We start from the raw sequence: 23,691 nt of genomic DNA on the forward strand, positions 1-23,691 counted from the left end.
ACGGTGAGCAGTAGAAAATACCTGAGGTGGTCAATTGAACATAATATCCCAAAAGATCTAATTACTTCCCTTCGACATTATTTAGAAACCTTCACGGGACTGATTTTGCTCAATATCATTCGTGTCAAAGCTGTTCTAATGCAGCACCCAACCTTGCCAAGAAAGATTACATTTAACACGTGTAACAAGATGAGTGTTAAAACTCTTAACTTCAGTAGCGTGAGCTATCCATGGTTTCTTTTAAAATTGAAAAAGTCATCCCTTATCAAGCTGTCATTTTACCGATTTTACTGATTATTTGTTAAGTTTGAGGCCATTATTATTTTTGAGTGCATAAGTATTGATGTTTAATTTATATTAGAAATCATTTGATTGACGTCTAATTGCAAAATATATGTTGTAGGTACTTTTTTTTGTTTGGCATAATTCACAAGGTCCGTATTTACCTCCTGTTTAGTATGGAACTTCAGAATTTCGGTGTTGCGAATCAAGAAGAACTGAATGCGTGAAGTGTATTCGTCAGTCTTTATTGCTGAAGATCCTGGGGCTAAGATTTCATATAGTCCGTAGAAACTTTCCGTTACCTCGTATTTTTGATTTTCATTTTGACTAGCTTGAGGTCAGCTGATTTTTCAGTTTACAGTACTGCCGAGCCAATTCTGAGTAAGAAGTTACCCAAAAATTTCTCTGCGGATCATTATCCTATCTCCTAATAGCGTCCCGAGCGGACGAGCTCCTGTGAACTTTCCACTATGTGTGGCTTTGTTAAATTTTTTTGCACTCGTCACTTGGGATAAGGTTATCTCATCTACCTGTTTCAAGAACGAAATAGTTATTTAAAATCTGCTCATAATAAAAATTTATATGCTTAGGTTGCCCAGATCGGTATTAAGTTTACGAGCAAGTAGGTTGAAAAATGAGAAAAACAAATATTAATCGTTTTGTGACTAAATATCTCCTGAGTCATTATTTCGTAGAAATTATTGAATCTTTTATTTTAACCTTCTTTTGTGCCTGCTAACCACCACTTTACTGTTTGAATAAACCGTTCAAGTTTTCTAATCGCTCTCTGGTTGAAAAATGACGCCACAGTTAGCTCTATGCTTTTTTGCTTGCAGAAGACATTTATTTGCTGCACGATTTCTCATCGAGCCTCATTTGATCTAATTCTGCACAAAATGACCTGCAAAACTATGTATTTTTCGACAAACATGTGTATGTTATTCGCATTCGCTCTATTGATACTTTAGCTGATGAGAACTTAGAAAAACGAACTATTCTTGCTGGGAAAAAATTTTCTTATATTTTTGTTATCAGACAATCAGCCAATTTAAATAAGGACTTCTTCGTTGGCCACTTTACGTAAATTTTTAAGGTTCCCATTATTTAGACGAAAAGAAAAGCTTAGTTTTTGGATTAGGCGCATTCAAAAAATCTCGCACTTTCTTTGAGAGACTCCACTTTAAACACTAAAGATTCATCATCATAGGTCGAATTTACTTGGCGTTTTATTAAAATTTGAGAAAAAGATAGTCTAAATCCATTTTTGAACCTGGCAAATGGTCAATAGTACAATCAAAGGACAGTATTGTATCTGTCCAGACAATTATCATACTGTCTTACGGTTTGTTAGATCAAAGATCTCATCAAATTTGATAGAAATTGATCAAATTCTGACTTTGCGATCTGTGGTTACTTGAAACGGTGAGCAGTAGAAAATACCTGAGGTGGTCAATTGAACATAATATCCCAAAAGATCTAATTACTTCCCTTCGACATTATTTAGAAACTTCCACGGGAATGATTTTGCTCAATATCATTCATGTCGAAGCTGTTCTAATGCAGCACCCAACCCTTGCCAAGAAAGGTTACATTTAACACTTGTAACAAGATGAGAGTTAAAATTCTTAACTTCAGTAGCGTGAGCTATCCATGGTTTCTTTTAAAATTAAAAAAGCCATCCCTTATCAAGCTGTCATTTTACCGATTTTACTGATTATTTGTTAAATTTGAGGCCATTAGTCGTTTTGAAAGCATAAGTATTGATGTTTAATTTATATTAGAAATCATTTGATTGACGTCTAATTGCAATACATATGTTGTAGGTACTTTTCTTGGTTTGGCATAATTCACAAGGTCCGTATTTATCTCCTGTTTAGTATGGAACTTCAGAATTTCGGTGTTGCGAATCAGAAAGAACTGAATGCGTGAAGTTTATTCGTCGGTCTTTATTGCTGAAGATCCTGGGGCTAAGATTTCATATAGTCCGTAGAAACTCTCCGTTAACCCGTATTTTTGATTTTCATTTTGACTAGCTTGAGGTCAGCTGATTTTTCAGTTTACAGTACTGCCGAACCAATTCTGAGTAAGAAGTTACCCAGAAATTTCTCTGCGGATCATTATCCCATCTCCTGATGGCGTCCCGAGCGGCCGAGCTCCTGTGAACTTTCCACTATGTGTGGCTTTGTTAAATTTTTTTGCACTCGTCACTTGGGATAAGGTTATCTCATCTACCTGTTTCAAGAACGAAATAGTTATTTAAAATCTGCTCATAATAAAAATTTATATGCTTAGGTTGCCCAGATCGGTATTAAGTTTACGACCAAGTAGGTTGAAAAATGAGAAAAACAAATATTAATCGTTTTGTGACTAAAGATCTCCTGAGTCAATATTTTATAGAAATTATTGAATCTTTGATATTAACGTTCTTTTGATCTGCTTCTTTTGTGCCTGCTAACCAACGCTTTACTGTTTAAAAAAACCGTTCAACTTTCCTAATCGCTCTCTGGTTGAGAAATGACGCCACGATTAGCTCTATGCTTTTTTGCTTGCAGAAACCATTTATTTGCTGCACGATTTGTCATCGTGCCTCATTTGATCTAATTCTGTACAAAACGACCTGCAAAACAATTTATTGTTCGACAAACTTGTGTATATTTTTCGCTTTCGCTCTATTGATACTTCAGCTGATGAGAACTTAGAAAAACGATCTAATCATGCTGGGAAAAAAACTTTCTTTTCTTTTCGCTATAAGATGATCCGCCAATTTAAAAACGGATTTGCGTCACTTTACGTAAATTTTAAAGGTCCCCATTTTGTAGACGGAAAGAAAGGCTTAGGTTTAGGATTAGGTGCATTTAAAAAATCTCGCGCTTTCTTTGACAGACTCCACTTTAGACAATAAAGATTCGTCATCATAGGTCGAGTTTTTTTGGCGTTTTTTGAAGTTTGCGAAAAAGATGTTCTAAATCCATTTTGGGCCTGGCAGCTGGTCAATAAATAGTACAATCAAAGGACAGTAGTCTATCTGTCCAGTCAGTTATCTTACTGCCTTACGATTTGTTAGATCAAAGATTTCATCAAATTTGATAGAAGGGCTTTGTGATCTGTGGTTACTTCAAACGGTGAACCGTAAAAGAAGTACCTGAATTGTTCAATTGACCATAATACCCCGATAGATCTAATTACTTCTCTTCGACATTATTTAGAAACCCTCACGCGAACGCTTTTGCACAATATCTTTTGTGTCTAAGCTGTTGTAATGCAGCACCTAATTCTTGCCTAGAAAGGTCACACTTAACACGTGTAACAAGATGAGAGTTAAAACTATTAACTTCAGTAGCGTGAGCTATCCACGGCTTTTTTCTTGATTATGTGTCCCTCTGTCCAATTAAATTTTGTGCATTTTCTTAAAAGAAGTGGTCAAATCGGATGGCAAATTTGAGATAAATTGAAGATTTATTTTTCAATGTGATGAGCAGAACCATGAAAAGATCTCGATTTTCAGCTGAATTTTAGCTACAGAATTGCATCTTTTTTTGTAAGTCAATGGTTTGATATCTGTTTGTGTGAATTAACGTCCTAATCGTTCAATTTTTTTATTTGCGAAAGGACACTTTCCTACATTGATACCAAGGTTTTCAACATCAGAATTCCCTGAGCCTATTTTTGTAACTAGTTTACTGTAATTGTGATTTTACGCCTTATTTAACATTAGAATCTCATCAACCAAACTCTTCGAAAGTAGAGTAAGTTTAATTGAATAAATTTTTTGCAACTATCACAATTGGTGAAAAGAATTTTTTGTCAAATTTTGTTGAGTTTTTCTAGATAGCCTTCTTTCAAAAATTTTCCCAATATAATTTTGGGTTTTTTCTGTAAATTAATTAGAAAATTTTAATTTTTTGCGGTGAGCTCTGTTTTCTCCTTAAAGTTTCGATAAAGCTGTATTGATTTTGAAATTCTGATTATTGGCTGCTGGAATTCGTTTCCAGTTTTATTTTTAATCAGGTATTGATTTGGGACGGCACTATTGTCGTTTATTGAGAGAAGCTATTGCATGATACGAATGCCTAAGTTGGCAAAAAACAATTTTTTTCCAACAAGAGATTCTACTCCATCAGCTAATACCAACAGCTTTTTATCTCCGAATCGGCGTGCTTTCCGGACTATTTAGTGTTCCAGGAGCGGATTTTTTTAGTGTTCCCATTGTATTGTCTTTTCCATTTGCGAAACTTGTTAAATCGTGATGCTTCTTTTCTGATCATTTACCTGCTGGAAATATCCCCGTTTCTTTGTCTAATGATAAGTAAATTACTGCTCAAGCATTTCTCGAGTCTAGCAAGAGTAAACATTTTTGTTTCCTAAAAACAAAATAAGTTTTCGGGTGCAACGTCCTTGTCTATCTGATGTGAAACAGTTACTATATTGGTACATTCTGATCAACTGTAATTACACGAGTGCTATTCAATGTATTTTTTGATATAATCAATACAAGTATCAATTTGGGCTCAGCTTTTTTTCAAGATTATATACTCGTTGGATATACGAATTAGTTCTCATTTGAGTCAACTTTTCCGACATACCTTTGCATATTGATATCGATGATCACAATGGTTTCATTTCCTCCACATTGCTGCATATATGTGTTCATGATAAGCGGATCTTTTCAGGCCACAACTTCTACTCTTACTTTCTGCCCCATTATTGTAACCAATTCAAGTCTATATTCTTAATGGGCTTTAACTCCGCAAAATCTGGCTTTAAATTAAATTGCGTTTATGCTGTCCGATTGATTTCCTGTTGTTTATTCAAAATCCGATTTCAGATTTGTTACAATACTTAGGGTTTTTAAACGTTCAGCGGTATCTCTTAGCATTTTTCTCTACGTTATTTTCCAGCAACACTGAAACAAAAAGGTTTCAAATTATGTCCACCTAAAATTTTGAAATTGCAGGTTTCTATTAAGACACTGCAGAAAAGCTCATGGTTTTCCTTAAAAATTCGATTAAACTGAATCTTAGATTCTGATTATTAGCGGTTCGAATTGTTTTGCCATTTCACTTCTAATCAGATATTGATTTGCGACGACATTATCGTTGCTTAATGAGAGAAGCTGTTGCATGATACGAATGCCTAAGCTGGCAAAAAACAATCTCCTCCAAAAACAGATTTTATTCCGTCAGCAATAGCAATAATTTAGCAATTTTTATCTTCGATTCGGTGTGCCTGACAGAACTTTTCAGTGTTCCATTTGTTTTGGCCTTTTCATTTGCGAAACTTCCTAATTCGTGAAGCTTCTTTTCTGATCACACTTACCTACTGGAAAATTTTACATTGTTTCTTCGTCTAATGATAAATAACAGATTGCACAAGCTTTTCTGGAGTCTAGCAAGAGTAAATTTCTATTGTTTACTATGACCAATTTGTTTTTGCGAGCAATTTCTTTGTCTGTCTGATGAGAATCAATTGCTATATTGGTACATTCTGATTAATTGTAATTACACTAATGCTATTCAATGTATTTTTTGATATAATCAATGCGTGTGTCGATTTGGGTTCAGTTTCCTTCAAGATTATAAATTCATTGGATATACGAATTGGTTCTCATTTGAGTCAAACTTTGGCTGCATACCTTTGCAAAGTGATACTGAAGACCACATTGATTCCATTTCCTGTCAATGATTTTAATGTCTCCTTTCCAGATTTTTGCGTACAATACTGTGGGTTTTGTAAGCTTCAACTGTATCTCTTAGCAATCCTCTTTATATTTCGTCGTCCAACAAATTTGAAATGAAATTTTTCGGATTACATCCTCCTAAAATTTTGAAAACCAAGATCTATTTTAAGACACTGCAGAAGTGCTCACGGTTTTGCTTTAGTTCTTTTTAGGGAAAAAATTATTGGTGAAACATTGTTCCTGCGGTGTATGAAAATCATTACAGTATCTCAAAATTTTTTTGTTCTCCGACTGATTATCTTGTGTGGAAAACTTTGATTGAAGGTATTTCTACCTTCTTTAAAATAGTGATACGCCTTTTTGGTCGCAAGCGCACCAGGATAATTCTCCACAAAAGATTCTTATTTTCAAATTTGTTGACATTCTAATTTCCACTGAAATGTAAAGGGATCGATTGGTGTCTGTCACTCTTGTTCTAATAGTTGTTCAGTGGAGTCATATATTGGTTCCTTATATTTATGGTTGGCCTGTAATCTTATTTCTTTGAGTTTATCATCTTGAAGATTGTCAAGAACGATGATCCTTGATGCTAGAATTGCATGTGTGAACTGTTTTGAATGCACTAATTTTCCATTTCTATAAATAGTTATGTTTTAGTTTCACTAACAAGAATCCCATGCAATGGAAAATGAACGGAAAAATAATTCGAAAGAAGGTCAAATTTTAGTTCCGGAAGAACAAGAAGAGGAAAGTTTCAGAAAACAATTGTTTAGTTATTGTTCTTTGGAATGCTTCATGAAAAATTCAAAAACAAATGCGTTCCTTTTAAAAAAGGCTAAAAAGGAATGTGAAAAGGCTAAAAGCAGATGCTCCCATGATGTACAGTTTTCATGTATTTAAAACTCTTGTCTGCTCGCTTGGGGTTCGGTTAGTGGTTCAAGAATTTCAAAACTAGCCATTCTGTTTTTGTTTCATTTCTAAATTCAGTAAGCTACTAATATTACCACATTCTGAGTTGAATAAGTTAACATGAAACTGTTTGTGTTGTACTGCAGAAATGGGGCAGTCATTGCTTTTTGTCACTTTTTTTTGAACATTTTTGCAATTTTTGCTGCCCACAGGTTAAAGGCGATTCACCATCATTATCTGAAACCACTTTTGAATTTTTCAGATTTCCAATTAATTGAAATTGGCTCAAATTGCTTTCAGTTGCGCCAGGTGTCACATTATGGTCGTCCCTATCCAGTTTTACAAGTTTTACAATTTTTTCATTGAGTTAACCTGAAAAAATTTTCAGGCTTGAAAATTTCTTATCAGTGTTTCTTCTTATCTCTGCCTGAAATTTGACGTTTGTCTTTTGTATAGTGACAAACTAGATGTTTGCCAAAAATGCTGCTTTGTATTTTTACTTTACGAGCGTCTTTTCAAGTTCTTGTTGAATTTAGTATAACTTTCAGAAATTAAGCTTGCGATTCAATTAGTTTCATATCACCGCGGCATCAAATTAGCGCAACCCACACGTACGCTGCAGTCATTAGTATAATCTGCTGTTCTGTTCCACCAAGCTCAAAGGTCCACGCAAATTTACTCCCCCTCAAGTGTTTAACAGATAATGCGTCGCCTGATTAAGATCTTGTGACATGTCATCAACTCTTATACGAAGAAAATTTTCAGAGAGATCTTACATGATAAAAATTCCTTTGTTATGTGGTCTTACAAAATAAACTGAAAAAGATGGCTTTTCCTTAATAATTCATGCGTTGTAAGCAAATTATGCTACTCAAGACACCCAAGTATATATGACAAACTGTTTTCTAATATAATTAGTTTGTAATGAAATTGGAAACAAGTGCAAAAATTTGAAAAAAACGAGCTTGTGACTTCTCGAGAGAGAACAATGATCATGTTCAGCTTAATTGTTGGCTTTTATTAGCAGAGTATTTGGAGAATAAGGTTCTCTGGGAAAACTTTTGTAGATAGGAGTTGTTTGAATGTAAAGAACTTGTTTCATAAATTCTTAAAAGATCTTCTGTTTATCTCATACCTACATATTATCAGATTTCATAAAATAATAATAGAAGAACCAAACTATTGAAATTGTTGTTCGCAACGGACCAATGTTTTTTAATAAAAATTTGATTGGAAGCAACAAAAAATTATTTTTGCTCATTTCGATAAAATAGAGTTTTAAACCATTTGTCTTTTCCCCCAAAATATTTCATCAGGGATTTGCAGGTGAGTTTGCCTACCAAGAGAAAAATAATCTAACTCCTCGCTTATTTGTTAAGAAATCAGGAAACTCCTTATTATTGATTGTCCCATCTCATTGGATGACACTTCTTAAAAGGAATACTACACTCTTATCGAGTGCGATAAACGGTTTTTTTTTTTGCTTATAATGAGTGTTTATAATCTCGCATCTTATGTAATGAGCGTGATTGCCTAATTGCGCATTGTTGTGTTATAAATGATACTGACTGATGTAGTACTGAGCGCTGTAAATAACTCACTAGGCTGCTATCTTCTGCCATAGGCTAGAACAGTAATCTGTATGGGATTTTCACGAACTGTCCCAAAAAATTATTCATATTACTCGAAAGCCAAAACAAGAAATAGTAACTCAACTCGCATGTTTCCAAGCCTACTGTTTGTACTTCCTGGCCTCAGCAGCCGTCGGGGCAAAACCAAACTCCATCTTGTTTTTGGTAAAGCTCTATCACGCAAAAGAAGTGACGATATCATACAAAACTGTTGACTGATGTACCTGCAAGATTTTTGCGCCCTGTCTGGTGGTGTTGTCAATTAGTAAATCTCTCTGCACATAGTTGTGTGACCAATTAGCCACCAAGCGAGATGACACAACTTTCTTCTCTATAACCAATATTGTATACAAAAATGACAGGTGACCATATCACCCGGATATCTGTCTCACTGGGGAATGAGACATAACTACACAGCATGATCGCGTTTCATTTCTATAGTACAATGTTAAAAATTAATGGAATGCAAAATGGACATCTTTCTTGTCAGGGTACAATCTGACAGACACTCAGTCGATATTTAAGAGCAGAATGAAAGTCGATATTTGAGAGCAGGGTATCCCCAGAGCTGGAATGCGGGCTGCAAACAACCAAGTGCCTAATTGTGATAGATAAATTGTGATTGCCCTTAATGTCTCCAGTTGATTGTTGGCGTGCTATTTTTCTACTAGAACAGAAGTTTGGAAAATATAACGTGTTAGTTTTGCTGAAGACAACGCAAGTTTTGGAGGTTTTTTATTTCTCTGAAGAAGAAATACAACGTACAGAGTAGACATTTTGGGGGCACGAATGCAGTTACGCATAGTAGATTGGGGATCGTCTGCATATGATAAGTTGCCAATAGATATTTATCTTACTTACGCATGAAAATTCCGTAAAATGGAATTTCTACCGTGTAAGTTCTCATAATATCTTGCTGTATTAATTTTTTGTGACCATCTTATCAGAACTTACACAATAAAACTTTCTGAATCACTAGGGTAGTAATGGGCCATGCAGTAAGAAGTAGTTCACAATTTGCAACAGTGTACATAGGTGACACTGGGGAGTGAGACAGAACAAATCCCTCAAGTGCTATTTCAAGATTCTATAACATGATGCCCAAAGTCTGAGTTGAGGTGTTTCAATGGTCTAACAGTACAATAAAGACCAACTAACCTAAAAATCAATGTAAGATTTCTGTGTTTCTTAAATTTGCCGGGATGCGCTTCGTTGTCCAGGATGGTAAAGTACAAACCAATAGCGCTAGAAGATCTGAAAAATTCTTGAGCTATTTTGTATTTTCTTTTGTAACATCCTGACACTTGCCAAACCCCTACCATCCAACTTTTCAAACTTAATAAAGCTTAATAGGGGAATGTTAATTTGAAACGCCAGACGGGGGTGGTGTTTGGGACGGACAAAAAATATCCGGTTGCTATTACCTTATGCTGTGTGCACTTAGCTTGGTTAAAAGCTGGACAGATTATTATGGAATTATTTTTTGCTTCACAAGTTTTCAATCTCTTGTCATACAGACTCATTGTCGAGTGATGGTTTATTCATGATCGGACAATATCTAGTTCGAGTTGAGTTTTATCAGACTTTAGCTGGATCAAAATTAGTTGACCCGCCATTTTTATGATCTGCGTTCATTCTGATGCTCGTTGGTGAAATTAAGAACACATAGACCCCCCGCGCCTTGGGCATTAAAGTTGATCTAGTAATAAATGGTTTTGATTAAAAAACCTTGACGCGTTGCAAAAATTATAAAAAGAGATTAATCAAAAATTTCAAATCAAAAATTTCAAATCGACATTTTCTAATCAACCGTCCGTAAATTTTCTTTGATCACAAAGTGGCTTAAATAATCTTAAAATTCTATCTGCATTGATGTTAGTGTTTCGGTTTTCTCTTTTTCATTTTTCCAACCCCCCCCCCCCCCCCCCCCCCCCCCCCTCACAAAACCGAACTGTTGTCTTCGATGTTAATTGATACGTGACCCAAATTAAATCTCAATTTCTACATAAAAATCTACAAGTTGCAATGCTTAATGCAGAACGCCAAGAACTTTCAGAAGCTCTCACTTTTTGGACTTAAGAGAGGTTTTGACTCTAATATAATTAGTTCTCACTGGATTATTAAAAGGAATGGTCGATTTTTATATCCCAGAAATTGCTAAGGTGCAAATTCTGTCAAAGCATCCACTTAGCGTGATGCCATTATCAAATCTCGATTATTCTTGAAAGCAAACACTTGAGATTTTGTTCACTCTTTTATCCTAGATTTTGCCTTGTTAATTATCTCACAAGGTTCCCACAATTACTTCCAACACCGAGTCATTCAAAAAACCATTTTTTGCTCCAATTTCGTTTGAAAAACAGCTTTTTAAAAAATATAAGAAACTAATTTTTGTTTAAAAAGTGAACAGCAATATTAAAATGAACAACGTTAGCGTGTCGTCAATAGACTACGAAGACTTGGTTGAACAAAGCAACAGCACAAATGAGGCGTTGGATCTTGATTGGCTGCAATATGTGTTCGGCCCTCTGGGTGTTGTCGGAATGATCTGCAACATTCTCATCATCCGCACAGTTTGGAAACTGGACGGGAACAGTAGCGCCTCTGGTCTGGCTGTTCAACTCCTGGCAGTGTGGGACTTCATTGCAATTTTGGGTGACGCTATATTTGAGATGGTGTTGAAAGGAATGTTGAAAGTGGACATATTTGTACTGGATTCGTACGGAATCTCGTGCAGGGTGTTTAAAGCTATTGATTGGTTGGGAAATAACACTGCCAATTGGCACGTTGTTATTGTTTGTCTAGACAGGTGAGAACAAGTTCTTCAATCAGCTGTTTGGCTCAATATTGATGCATTTTTGCTCTGATGACCTGCGGGTTCCCGTTTCCGATCTATCTATCGCGAAATGGCCGATATGAAAGGAATGAGATGAAAAGAGTTATTCGCCTCAATCAAAAAGTTCACCTATAAAATTGCAGGTACTTTGGGGGAAAAAGTTTTTTTTTGCACCAGAATTCTGACTGGGATATTTTCGGGTTCCTCCTCTATCCGGTATTTGTTCACAAGAGCAGAACAATTATCCTTTTTTTTGCAATTAGAGTCAGAAAAACGGATATTATTTGTCTAATTGAGTTTATTAATTGAAAAAGAAGCGCAATTTCCTGGTAGTGAAGCAAATGTCCAATTGGAAGGCATTGTCTAACTAAACTCTGCATCCATAATTTCTCCAGACAAAATCAGTTTTTGGATAAAATACCGGTCATAAATTTCATTCAAGTCCCAAAGTTCATATTTTTTTGTCTTGTAGGTACCTGTCTGTGGGGTTTCCGTCCTTCTACCACAAAAGTTGGGGTCGCAAACACATCTGGGCCCTCAGTATATTCTTCACCCTTTTCACGTGGATGACAGAATGGCCCCTAATGTACTTCTTCAGAAATATCTCGGGTAATTGTCTGCTATACTCCGGCAAGATCTCAGAACGGGCCATGGACACCTACATCCGGACACATCTCTACGCCTCCCTGTTTGGTTTACCCGGATTTGGAATCTTGATTCTGTCCGCCGCTTTCATGTACAAGATGCATGCGTCTCATGCCAAATGTAAGTTGTTCTTACTGCTCCTCTAACCATAAAATGAGCCAAATTCAGCGAAAAGCAAAAAGGAACAAAAACATTTTCCACCCTGATGTTCATGATTGAAGCCAATGAAAAAATGACGGTCATCTTATAAACACAGTTCAGAAATCACAACTTTCATCTTATTTTTTCCGCTGAAAGTGAAATTTGTAATTTTTTTAAATGTATGATGACTTTGATTGTCTATAGGAAATAAGTGTTTGTTTTTGACACTAATTAAAGGACAGCAGTTAATTCGAAAAGAATGACGATTGACATTGTTATCTAAAAGCCAGTTTGGGAAATGAGGAAACTAATTTTTATTTTTTGCTCCTTTGTGGTAACTTTCGCTATAAAAAATACTACGATTGTTAAAAAAGTTTAAATTGTTGAGAAAAAGTTAATTTTAAAGACAGAATAAAGTTGCAGAACAATTGGATCTAAAATTTTCGGTAACAATTCGGATAAATTTTCCAAAAAGACTTTTCTATAGCCAATTTTGTTTAAATTAGGCAAAAGGGTAGATTTAAAAGCAACTGAAACATTTTTAATAAAGTCCTAAAAGGGTTAGTGTTACAATTACTCATAATGAGAATGTAGCGGATTTAAAGATTTGCGGTTTTTCCAATTTAACTCAAAAATTATCAAAAATTCAACAAATAATTTTAACATATTGACCTTTTCCATTTAATTGTTTGTTTTACTAACATTTGAAAGCTCTAATCAAAGGACAACGGCAATAATGGGAATAGTTTTGGTCGAATCGTGTTTTTTTGTTTTGTATGTTCATTTTTCCTCTATTTTAAAATATTTTTTAAGAGTTTTTGTATAAGGATAATTATCGGAGCGCTAGAGCACCAGAACAGTGTCATTTTGCTGCGCAATTAGCGACAAATCTTTTTAATGTGCAATATATATATATATATATATATATATATATATTCATTGGGCTATTATTCATCTAATATATATATATATATATATATATATATATATTCATCTGTATATATATGTCTACTGTCAAAAGCTCATTGCTTTGATGGCTTCAACACTTTATTCGCTTGAAAAAGATTTCTTTGTTATTTTGTAGTCGTAAGACCTACTCGCTAAAAGCATGTTCATTGGCCTCCTATGGAGCTAATATTTAATCCATATAAATATGTTAGCTGGAAGCTTATGGCTTTTATGATTCTCAGAAATAATAGTTTGAAAAAAAATAGTTGATTTTTGACATTTTGCCATAGTTTATCATATTTCAACCAAAGTTTCAGTTCCGGAAGTCAGGTGGCATCATTTTCTAGTGAATTAAAATTTATCATCCAGGCGTTTTACCGTTTCAGAAATAGTTTTTGACTTTGAGTCTATGAGTTCTCATGTTTTTCATTTTTGCCCATTTGTTTATATTCCTTAATTTTTTTAAATTTGTCTTCAATGTCTCGTCAAATTTTTACATTAATAACTGAAAACATGTCATTATAACGGTGTTCGAATTAATTTTGAACATATCTATGTTTTTTAGTAAATAGGTGATGAAAAGCTGCGGCACCGTTTTTTCTCGAGTTGAATGTAGTTGAATTTTTTACTATTGTCTATATTGGACAATCTTTTTGCAGTCGAACGATATATGTTGTTGTATAAAGACAGGTTTCAAGCCTCCTTTGGAGGGAAACTATCCTTTTTAAAGGTGTAAGAGCGTTGTTAATAGTTTACATGGCTTTGAATTTATTTGTTTTTTGTTTGGACTTATTAGTTTTATTCTGATTTCTGATAACTTGTTGCTTAAAATCACTATTTGTTCAGTTATGATCACTTATCATCATTTAGGGCAGGTTGCATCTTCTTCGATGAAATGAATTTTAAATATTTTTTAGCGGTTTCAATAAAAATTTACTGCTTTGATTCTACGAGCTTTCACAAAAATTGTGATTCAGTGTTTTTTGCCCATATATGTGTTTAAATATAGACGTCTTGTCTCCTTAGCATACTGAATAAAAATCCCGTTGTCACTGAGAGCAGCCCAATGATATATTTGTAATTTTAGTTTTGTTAATAGACTATAACTTTAATGGCTTTACACTGATTGAAAAGTTTGAGTGATTTTTTCGCTGTTTAAATTTAAATTTAAATTTTTGATGTCCTTTTACTAGTTTTAGGACATAATCTGATGATGAGACAATTGCTTCTTTTGATATTATATAGGAACGAATTGATACTAATTTCAGTTGATAGCTAATGGTTTTCAGGACTTAAAAGTTTTCTGTTATTTCAAACAAAAACGTTTTTTAACTTTCTCTTTCTTTTTTGTCTACTTTTTACCTTTTCTCATTAGGGGCAGGTTCTTTATCATGTTTTGAAAATTACAAGTTAATTTGTTCAATTTTGATTTTATATAATGCTAATTTGACATTGTCACTTTTTAAATTATTATATACACTGAGTTTTGGTCTCAGTTATTGTATTATTCTGTTTTTGATTTGTTGTTTGTCTTGAATGGTGATCTTCTTAATGGCACAATTTATCGGCCCTTTAGAACTGCATTTTCTAATTCGTTTAGTGATTAGTGTTTAAAGCATTGTTTATTCATGCATCAAGTATTTTTGATCTAAATATAAATTTTGGAAGTTTTCTATCTATTCCTCTTTTGGAAGAAAATTGAATAAAAACTGTGGATGAGCGGGGTCGGAAAGTTATGCGCGAATGCACATTACCGAGCCCCTTTGTTTTTCATAATATTGATCAAGCTGCTGTTTTTTTTAATTAAACACTCCCTGGAATATTCGATAAATAAACAAATCCTTGGGGAACTAGTGCAAATTATTTTGAATGTTAACGGTTATAACTGTAAAGAAAGGGTTCAATATATTTTTTCTTTTTTCTTTTGGAAAAAAGAGTCTCGTTCCTTTTTCCTTGAAACTCATTTTTTAAATATGGGTGTTATTTTAACTAAATCAGAATTTGGTTTTCCAGGGAAAATTGTTCATAGATTACTTTATAGACACACGATAATTTAGCATTTGATAATAATACAAATAGGTTTTAAAAATTTGTTTTTGTTGCTTAAAAATGAAAGTATTGATTTTTCGAAATCATTGTTTTAATAGTTTAACGGGGTTTTTTCAACATGGAAACCAGACAAAATTTGTGTTGTAATGAAAGTGAGATTTACTTAAATTAAAAGATTTACCCCTGATTAATTGGATTTTCACCCAATCTTCCATTCCCCGATTTTTTTCTTTTCAACTTTCCTTCAAAATGTTGACGTCTTCCGCCTTTTTCAGAATGCAGATAAATTAGAAATTTGAATCAAAACAATTCTATAAAGGTTTTAAACTTACATTCTCTATTTCTCTACGAAGCGTACCTAAAAAGTGAAAATTTGCCTGAAAAGTCTGCCTCGCATGTACGTTCATTTTTCGAAAAAAATTGGCTGAACAGTGAGCAGATCATTACGTACACACCCCGTGCCCTTACCAAATCCAATAAACAAAAATGATCAATCACAACAAAATTCATGAAAGCGTATATTTATTTTCGCAAATCTTCGCCAAATTCCTCAAAATTTCTTAAAAGAGTGACAGAGCTCAAATTTAAATTAATATTTCTGATTGCCAAAGAAACGTAAAAACTGAAAATTGATGTTTTCTAGTCGATGGAACTGTATCCAGCGGTCGAGCACGATTAGAGGCGGCATTTCGACGAATGGCAATTGCGTTGGTTGTGTCATTCCTGGCAGTGGAGGCCACAGCTGTTGCTTTCCTTCATTTCGGAGTAGCAGATGGCTACCTATGGGCTTATAACATTGGGGATGGGCTACTTGTCCTGCAGAGCTCCATCAACCTCATCTTCTATGTCATCAGTGGACCAGTGTTCAGAAAAGCGCTCAAGGAGGCCCTCGTGTGCAAATAGTCCAAAATGCACTCTACTTATGTGGATAGTTTGGGCGCATCTGTTGTTTGTCGAGGCCAAATCGCACAAAATTGCACGTCTTTTTGCACAAGATCTTATTAACGCTATATTCATGAACACAAGTTTTGCTTTATTGCCCTACCATATGCATGTTTTTCTGCAAAATTGTCCTAGTAAATATATTACGACGGAACAAGCAAGGATGAAGTGCTCGACCCAAAACGTATACACCATAAACACTTTTCTTTCATTTGTTCCAAATATTCAGCATGTATTTTTATTTAAAAAACTCTTTATTAAGTTACAACGAAGGTCGTTTGAAGGACATTTTTTCTGATAAAGAAAAAGGCTCTATTTTTAGGCAGTTTTTAAGTGATTTGGGTTTTATTACAGCCGAGAAGACATGCCTAATTCGCTCCCGAAAATAAGTGGAAACTTAAATTCCTTTTTCAGTAACGATCACATTTTATGCTTATACATATGTTTATTACGAACTTTATGAATTGCATTTACTTTTGCACGTTGATAACTTTGATCTTTCCGGGTCAATGCTGTTGCTAAAATATTTGTTATAATTTTGTTGAACATATAATAATAATTTTTTGTAAGAAATGTGCTGAAATATGTGCGGAGATTTTGTAACAAATGCGTTTACACGTGCTGAGAATATTTTTATTCAGCACATTCAGCACATAGAACTGATTTGTGAACACTTTCGGTATATTTCTTACTTAATATCCACGTGTTCATCAGATTTATTACAAAATTTTCCTCTTCACTAATCGATGATATCTCTATACCCAGGTCCAGACGACTGCCCAGAAAAAACTGGGTCGCGGAAAGGGTGGTCCAGACCAAACAGACTTTGGTCATCCCGTGGGCCGCAGACTGAACCGACTCAAGTCAGACAATGAATTAATGTAGGGTGTCTTTGAAATCGACGAAGAATTTCTCTATGATCATATTCCCACTGTTCCTTTGTTCAATGAAATAATCTAACAGAATAAACGATTAAACATAAACTTCATGAGAAACCCAAAAGTTTATGTTGGGTTATGGACTTTCGCAAGCGGAATAAAAAGCGTTTTTAACTAAGTAAAAGAATTAATTTCTCAAAAATGAGAGAATAACAAAATGATATTTTACAGTAGAATTTAGAGATTTACAGGAGAGATCTGATTATAAGATCAAGATGGTGATTTGAATTTGGGGATGAAAAAGGACTCAAAAATCAGCTGTATATATACCCATTATCAGTGTGAAAAAGTCAAGATACAAAACTAATCTTAGCACCGTGATTTATAGTGGGGGTCGCAAAGGTTACCCAATATGGTTTGCTTCTGCAAATCAGTCGCAAAGGGAACCATAAATGGAATGCATTTGCACTTTTCTGAGAATTCATTCACACTTCCGGAGATATCATCATCATTTAATACATGCTGGGAAGATTTTACATCAATTAATCTAACTCTAATAATAGTTATCTAGATTCACCAATTTGAACCGAATATTGATTCTCAGCACCATTTCTTGACGATTCATTTATATAATTTCTTTGATCAAAATCAAATTGCTTGTCTTTCTAATCTGGTAAGTCAAACTTTCTTTCTAATTCTCACTAAGTTTAAGACTATAGTTTGATCGAAATTCTAACACCCCCACTCAGACTTGAGCTGATTGCGTAGAGTCTGTTCCCATCAAAACTGCTCTGAATGTTTCCACTTTCGAAACGGGTAAGGACTTTGTGAAGATGTCCGCTGCCATTTTGTCTGTAGGGACGTAATGAATTGAAATAGTCCCATCCTCCGTCTAGTCCCGGATGAAGTGAAACTTTGTTTCGATGTGCTTGCTCCTTTTGTGCATGACTGGGTTTTGGCAGAGTCTGATACAACTTTGGTTGTCTTCTCCAATTGCTATTGGACGTTTCTGTTGGATGCCAAAATCCTCTAGAAGTTGTTTCAGGTAAAGTGCTTCCTGAACTGCTGCTGCCATGCCCTGATATTCTGCTTCTGATGAAGAAAGAGCAACTGTGGCCTGCTTCTTGACACCCCAGCTGAGTGCTGCGCCACGTCCGTTGAGCTTGAAGTAATAGCCCGTTGTTGATTTTCTGTCGTTCACGTCTCCAGACCAGTCTGCATCACTTTCCCCCACTAAATCATAACTAGCCTCTTTTGTGTAAGTAAGTTTTAAACCTTTTGAACCTTGAGGATATCGCAGAAGTCGTTTTCCGCACATCCAGTGTTGATTGGTAGGTGCATTCATGTGTCTGGACAGAATGTTGACTGTGAACATGATGTCTGGCCTCGTCTGTTTGGCCAGATACAGAAGTGATCCAACCAAGCTTCTGTAGATCCTCTGGTCCACTTCTTCGTCTCCGTTCTGTGCTGTCTGAAGTTTCAAATTCAAATCAGCTGGAGTTCTTGAGGGTTTGCATTGATCCATTTGAAACCGCTCAAGCATTGTTTCTATGTAGCGTTCTTGGTCGACTGTGACTTTGCCCTCTTCTCGTCTGATTCTTAGACCCAGAAACCAGTGTAGTCTCCCTCTGTCTTCCATGTGAAAGGTTGCTTATAGTGCCTTCTTGACATCAGAGACCACTGTCATACTTCTTGATGCTACTATGATGTCGTCAACCCAGACCAAGATGAAGGTGTGATCCTCTGCCTCTGATCTTGCAAACAAGCTGTGATCGTTCCTGCTTCTGGTGAACCCCTGTCTCAGTAGGAAGTTTGCCAATTCTTTGTACCAGTTGTTAGCAGCCTGTTTCAAACCATAAATTGATTTATTTAGTCGACATACTAACTTCTCCCCATCTGATCCGCGTTTTACAAACTCCTGTGGCTGTTCCAGATACGCTTCTTCCTCGATTGGTGAGTGCAGGAAAGCAGTATTGACATCAAATTGGTGCATCACATGGCCCTGCTTCGTTGATAGTTGAAGTAGAATCCTGAATGTCTCTGGCTTGCAGGTAGGCGCAAAAGTCTCAAAGTAGTCCAGTCCTTCCACTTGTTTGAAGCCTTTCGCCACATAGCGCGCTTTGTATTTGTCCACTTGACCACTGGGTCCCAATTTCACTTTGTAAACCCATTTGCCCGGTATGACGTCCCTGTCTGTGGGTGGTCTCACTAGGTTCCAAGTCTCGTTGTCTTGGAGTGCCTTGACCTCGTCCTTCATTGCCCGGTGCCACTGGTCCCAATCGTCACCTTGCTTGGCTTCGTAGACTGTTTTGGGTTCCACATAGTCGCCCTCAGTCACAGCAAGATGGGTCCTGACTTCTCCAAAAAAATTGCGGAACATTCCTTGCTCGTGTCCCTCGTCTGGGCTCCGCTCTGTCCGCGTGTTCCAGTGCATCTTCATTGAAGCCAACTGTCTCTAACTGTGAGAAGTCTTCTGTGTCACTGTCTTCCAGTGAATCTGAGTCTCTGTGACTCCCTCTTGTTGCAGTAGATTCTTCATCTAGTGCTGTTTCTCCAACATCCGAGGCCTCTTGTCTCAGTGTTGTTTCTTGAGTATTCACGCTCCCTGCGTCATGCCACTCCTCCTTTATTGCAGTAGATGTGTCCTGTCGTTCTCTGTTGTCATCGTCTTGATGACCATCATCTGGGTGGCAGATTCCCAGTTCCGACCCATCATCTAGTAGGTCCGCCGTTTCTTTGTTGTCAGGGATTGAGCCCACTTCAGACTCCTTGATGATCACATCTCGAACTGCCATCACCTTGCGTGTGTTGGGTATGTACACCAGGTATCCGTTTTCTCCTTCAGTGTAACCCACAAACTTTCCTTCCAGTGCCTTGGGTTCAAGTTTGCTGACTTCTCTGTCCCTCTTCCTCATGAAGACTGTGCAACCAAAAATAGATAATTTACTAATTGGAAGCTTAGGTTTTATACCTCTCATCAGCTCTGCTGGGCATTTTTCTTCTCCTCGTCTCACAACCAAGTTTCTGATCCTTGCTGCGTGAAGAATTGCTGCTCCCCACATCATCTTTGGAAGTCCTGAGTCAATGAGCAAACATCTTGCCATCTCCAGCAGTGTCCTGTTGCACCTCTCAGCTAACCCATTCTGTTGTGGCGTCTCTGGTATGGTCTTCTCCTGTAGAATGCCTGCATCTAAGCAGTACGTCTCGAACTGCTCTGAGAGAAACTCCTTCGCATCGTCTTGCCTCAGCTTCTTGGGCGTCCCCACACTGAGAACAAATTTCTTCAGGCTGGCCAGTGCTTCACTCTTTGCCTTAAGCAAGTCCACAAACACAAACTTCGTGTATTGGTCTGCAAACACTATGCAGAACCGGAACCCTGACAGTGACTCTACTCTGAAAGGTCCCATCACGTCTGTGAACACCCTCTCCAGCTTCTCTTCTGCTTGGGTCTCTGCCACTCTTGGTACTGGAGTCTTTGTGATCTTGGCCAATGCACACACATTGCATACATCATCGAGTTCCCCCACTGTCTCTGGTGCATTCCTGACCACATCCGCTTGATTCAAATGACCCAATCGTCTGTGCCACTTCCTTGCACTGTCAAGTTTCACGCTGTTGGAACTCATCTTGAATTCTAGAACGCTGCAGGGTAAGTAAAACAAATTATTTTCTTGTGTTAGTTTTACCCGAGTTCCCTTCTAGAGTTTCATGCAGCTGTTTCCTCTCTCGAAAGTGAAGCTATGTCCCCACTCCGTGCATCTTGAGACTGATAGGAGGTTTGAAGAATAGTCCGGCACACACAGAACATTTTTGAGTTCGCATTGGAATTCCCCTTTGTTTGAGGGTATGCTGATCCTCACACAGCCTCTGCCCACCACTCTGGAAGCCTCTCCGTTGGGATTTCTGACCACTGATTGAATGGGCACAAAGTCCAGAAACGCATCGATGTTCGTCACTATGTGATCTGTACAACCACTGTCCACTAGCATGCCTGCTGTCTTCCACTGGGTAAGAGCTGCCCAGCATTCCTCGTCTGGTGTAGCCAATGTTGGACCCATTGCCACTGACTCATGTTTGCCTCCATCTCTTTGTCTCTTGCATGCCCTGTCTAGGTGACCCTTCTCACCACACTTGCTGCATTGTGCTGTCTCCTTCTTCCTGCAGTCCTTGGCAAAGTGTCCAGGGATCCCACACACAAAGCAGTTTCCTTTCTTGGGTCCCTTCTTGAAGTCACGCTTCACTGCCAGTGCCACTGAACCACTTTGTCCCTTGTGTCTCTGCACCGTGCTCTCATGAAAGTTCTGCAGCCTTTTTCTCAACTCTGTGAAGTTCGTTGCCGGGTTGAAGCTTTCCTGTATTACAAAACTTTCATACCTCATTGGCAGACCATTGAGGACCAAGGCGTTGAAGAGGGTCTCTGAGACTGCTTCCCCTGCTTCTCGTAGCCTTGTGAGCAACTCCTGTCCTCTGATGAAGAAGCTGTCCAAATCCTCAGAATCCTCGAGCTGCAGTCGAGAAAGCTGTGCCACTAAAGTCACCACTGTCGGCGTCTCCACACTCTGAAATCTCTCTTGCAAAAGCTTCCAAGCCTTTGCTCCATCTCCAATGCCGTCATCTCCCACACAGTCATGTCTCATCAGCATGAGGGTTGTTGCATCTAGAGTCAGTGCCAGATGGCACCACACATTGTTCCGTTTCTCCTTGATGTCTGCAACTTCCTTCTCATATGCATCCTTCAGCACCTTGTGGTTCTTCTTTTCATCATTGGTTGCCCCATTGGCCAGTGGCGCAGGCTCATTGGGTTGCTCGTCTGTCCCCAGTAGTGATAAATTTGATCGCAAACAATAGCAAAAAATGATACATTTTCACTGAAGCCTTAATTGAAGAATGTCAGTAAAATTTAGTAAACTTTTCCACACCTCATTAAACAATTTTTGCCTAGAAAAAAGTGAGGCATGTTTTGCGCCGATAATGTTCTGTCTTGGATACCTGCATGGATATGTTCATTCAGATATGAATTAAAAAACACAAGGAATAGGTCATATGAGGTTGATAAGCCTGAATAACTCAACTGAAGCAGGAATTAAGATGTGCTTTACATCGCAAACAAGTTTTTTAAAAAAATTTTGAAATGAGTAAATGATAGAGCGTTGTTGCATTAAAAACGGTTTGTTTATATATTTGTATGTGTGTATTTCCGTTTTTACTATAAATTTTAATCTATTATATGGAAATACAATTAGTTGAATATGCCCCAGTTGAGACCAGATGTTTTTCTTGCAAAATCTTGCAACAATCGAGCAAACAAAGGTGATCGTTTTACCGTCTTGCAAAATTCCGCCGGATAAAAAATTGAATATTCTTGATGGCTTGCAAATCCTCTTGCAGGATGAAAAAAAAGCTCTTGTTCAATAGGTGCTCGTATGAGGAAGAAGAACCGCTCAAAATAAAAATTTTGAACAATAGTTTTATATTTACAGATTGGTACTGCACCTTCCTGAAGTTTTAATGAAGTAGAGAAGAGTTTGTGAGAGGTGGCAAACGAAAACACATCAAATTTACAAAATTGGGGCTCAACAAGTAAAAGATTGGTTTATCGATTTCGGCAAAGTCTTGAAATGTGGAAAAAAGACACAAATGAGCTACTTAAAATGCATACAATGATACGTTCAGTTTTCTAAGGCTCTTTGGGGTAGTTTGACTTTCAAAAGAGCTAAATGGGGAACTTTTGGACGGGAAAGCACTGCGTTTTTACAATATGAAATCAGCTCTGGAAGGAAAAAACCTGATTACAAAAAGCGCACAAAAATGTTTCTGTGCGGCAAATATCGTGTGAAACGCAACAAACCACTTATGCAATAAATCCAATAATTGGCAGAACGTCCACTGTACTGATCTGACAGAGGAAAACAGGGCTCTAGAACCCTGAAGGGTACTTTCTGGGCTGGTATAATCTGCCGTTGGGAATTTTTGTCAATATAAAAGGTCATGAAAACTTCAAAAACAGTTTCAAATCTCAAATTCATTTGTTGGGGAGACAAACTAACAAATATGATCAATCTAAACATTAATGCGCAACCGAGAACAAAACTGCAACAGAAAAAAAAAACACATCTTCAGAGAGTTACAAAAATGACAAGGAAAAAAAAGCTACAGGTATTAGTTTTCATCAAAAAAATCAAGCCGCAAAAGACTGCTCAACCAGCAATGATTTACTCAACTTAGAAACTCCGATCTGAAAAAACTCAGACTCTTAGCAATCCAAATGAACGGCTTCTGGTTGTAAAGATGGCAAACCACTTGATCTTTTGTCTATTGCGTTTTTCTACGCCAAACAACAACTTAAAGGAGAAAAAACAGTTGCCAAAAACTCTTATGCAAAGGAGAGTGGTTGAGAGAAATTGAATGGTTTTAAAGAATGCGAATCAACTCAATTTTTCGTAAAACCTAATAATAAGTCGATCAGAGCTACAACTAGAAGACGAGAGTTGTATTATCAACAACAAACCATTGATCTGGCACCTGAGTCACAATTGAGACAATTTTGTCTAGATACAGGTGACGTGATACGAGATGTAACCCGGTGTCCTAAAAATTGCCACCTCACAACTGATAAACAACATTTTATTGATTTTCAATTGTATGACTTAAAAATTTCAGTTTCCCGACATATTGAAAAGAGTTATCATAAGACCTCATTTTACGAGTTGTAGCAAACTTAAAATCGATATGAGAAACACCTGATGCGATGGT

At 36.7% G+C, this 23,691-nt stretch overlaps 1 protein-coding gene across 1 annotated transcript in view; it reads left to right on the forward strand.

The window, feature by feature from the left end:
* Window positions 1–16,338, forward strand: part of LOC142335220 (uncharacterized) — a 32,259-nt gene extending 15,921 nt beyond the window's left edge. Inside the window, exons 2-4 of the mRNA XM_075383658.1 lie at window positions 10,948–11,308; window positions 11,808–12,100; window positions 15,762–16,338. Of these exons, the coding sequence (XP_075239773.1) occupies window positions 10,948–11,308; window positions 11,808–12,100; window positions 15,762–16,021 (914 nt within the window). The 3' untranslated portion in view covers window positions 16,022–16,338. The remainder of the gene's footprint in view (window positions 1–10,947; window positions 11,309–11,807; window positions 12,101–15,761) is intronic.
* Window positions 16,339–23,691: the final 7,353 nt, after the last annotated feature.

Source organism: Convolutriloba macropyga, chromosome 1 (genome assembly GCF_964194025.1).
Source record: "Convolutriloba macropyga chromosome 1, txConMacr16.3, whole genome shotgun sequence".
Lineage (NCBI taxonomy): Eukaryota > Metazoa > Xenacoelomorpha > Acoela > Convolutidae > Convolutriloba > Convolutriloba macropyga.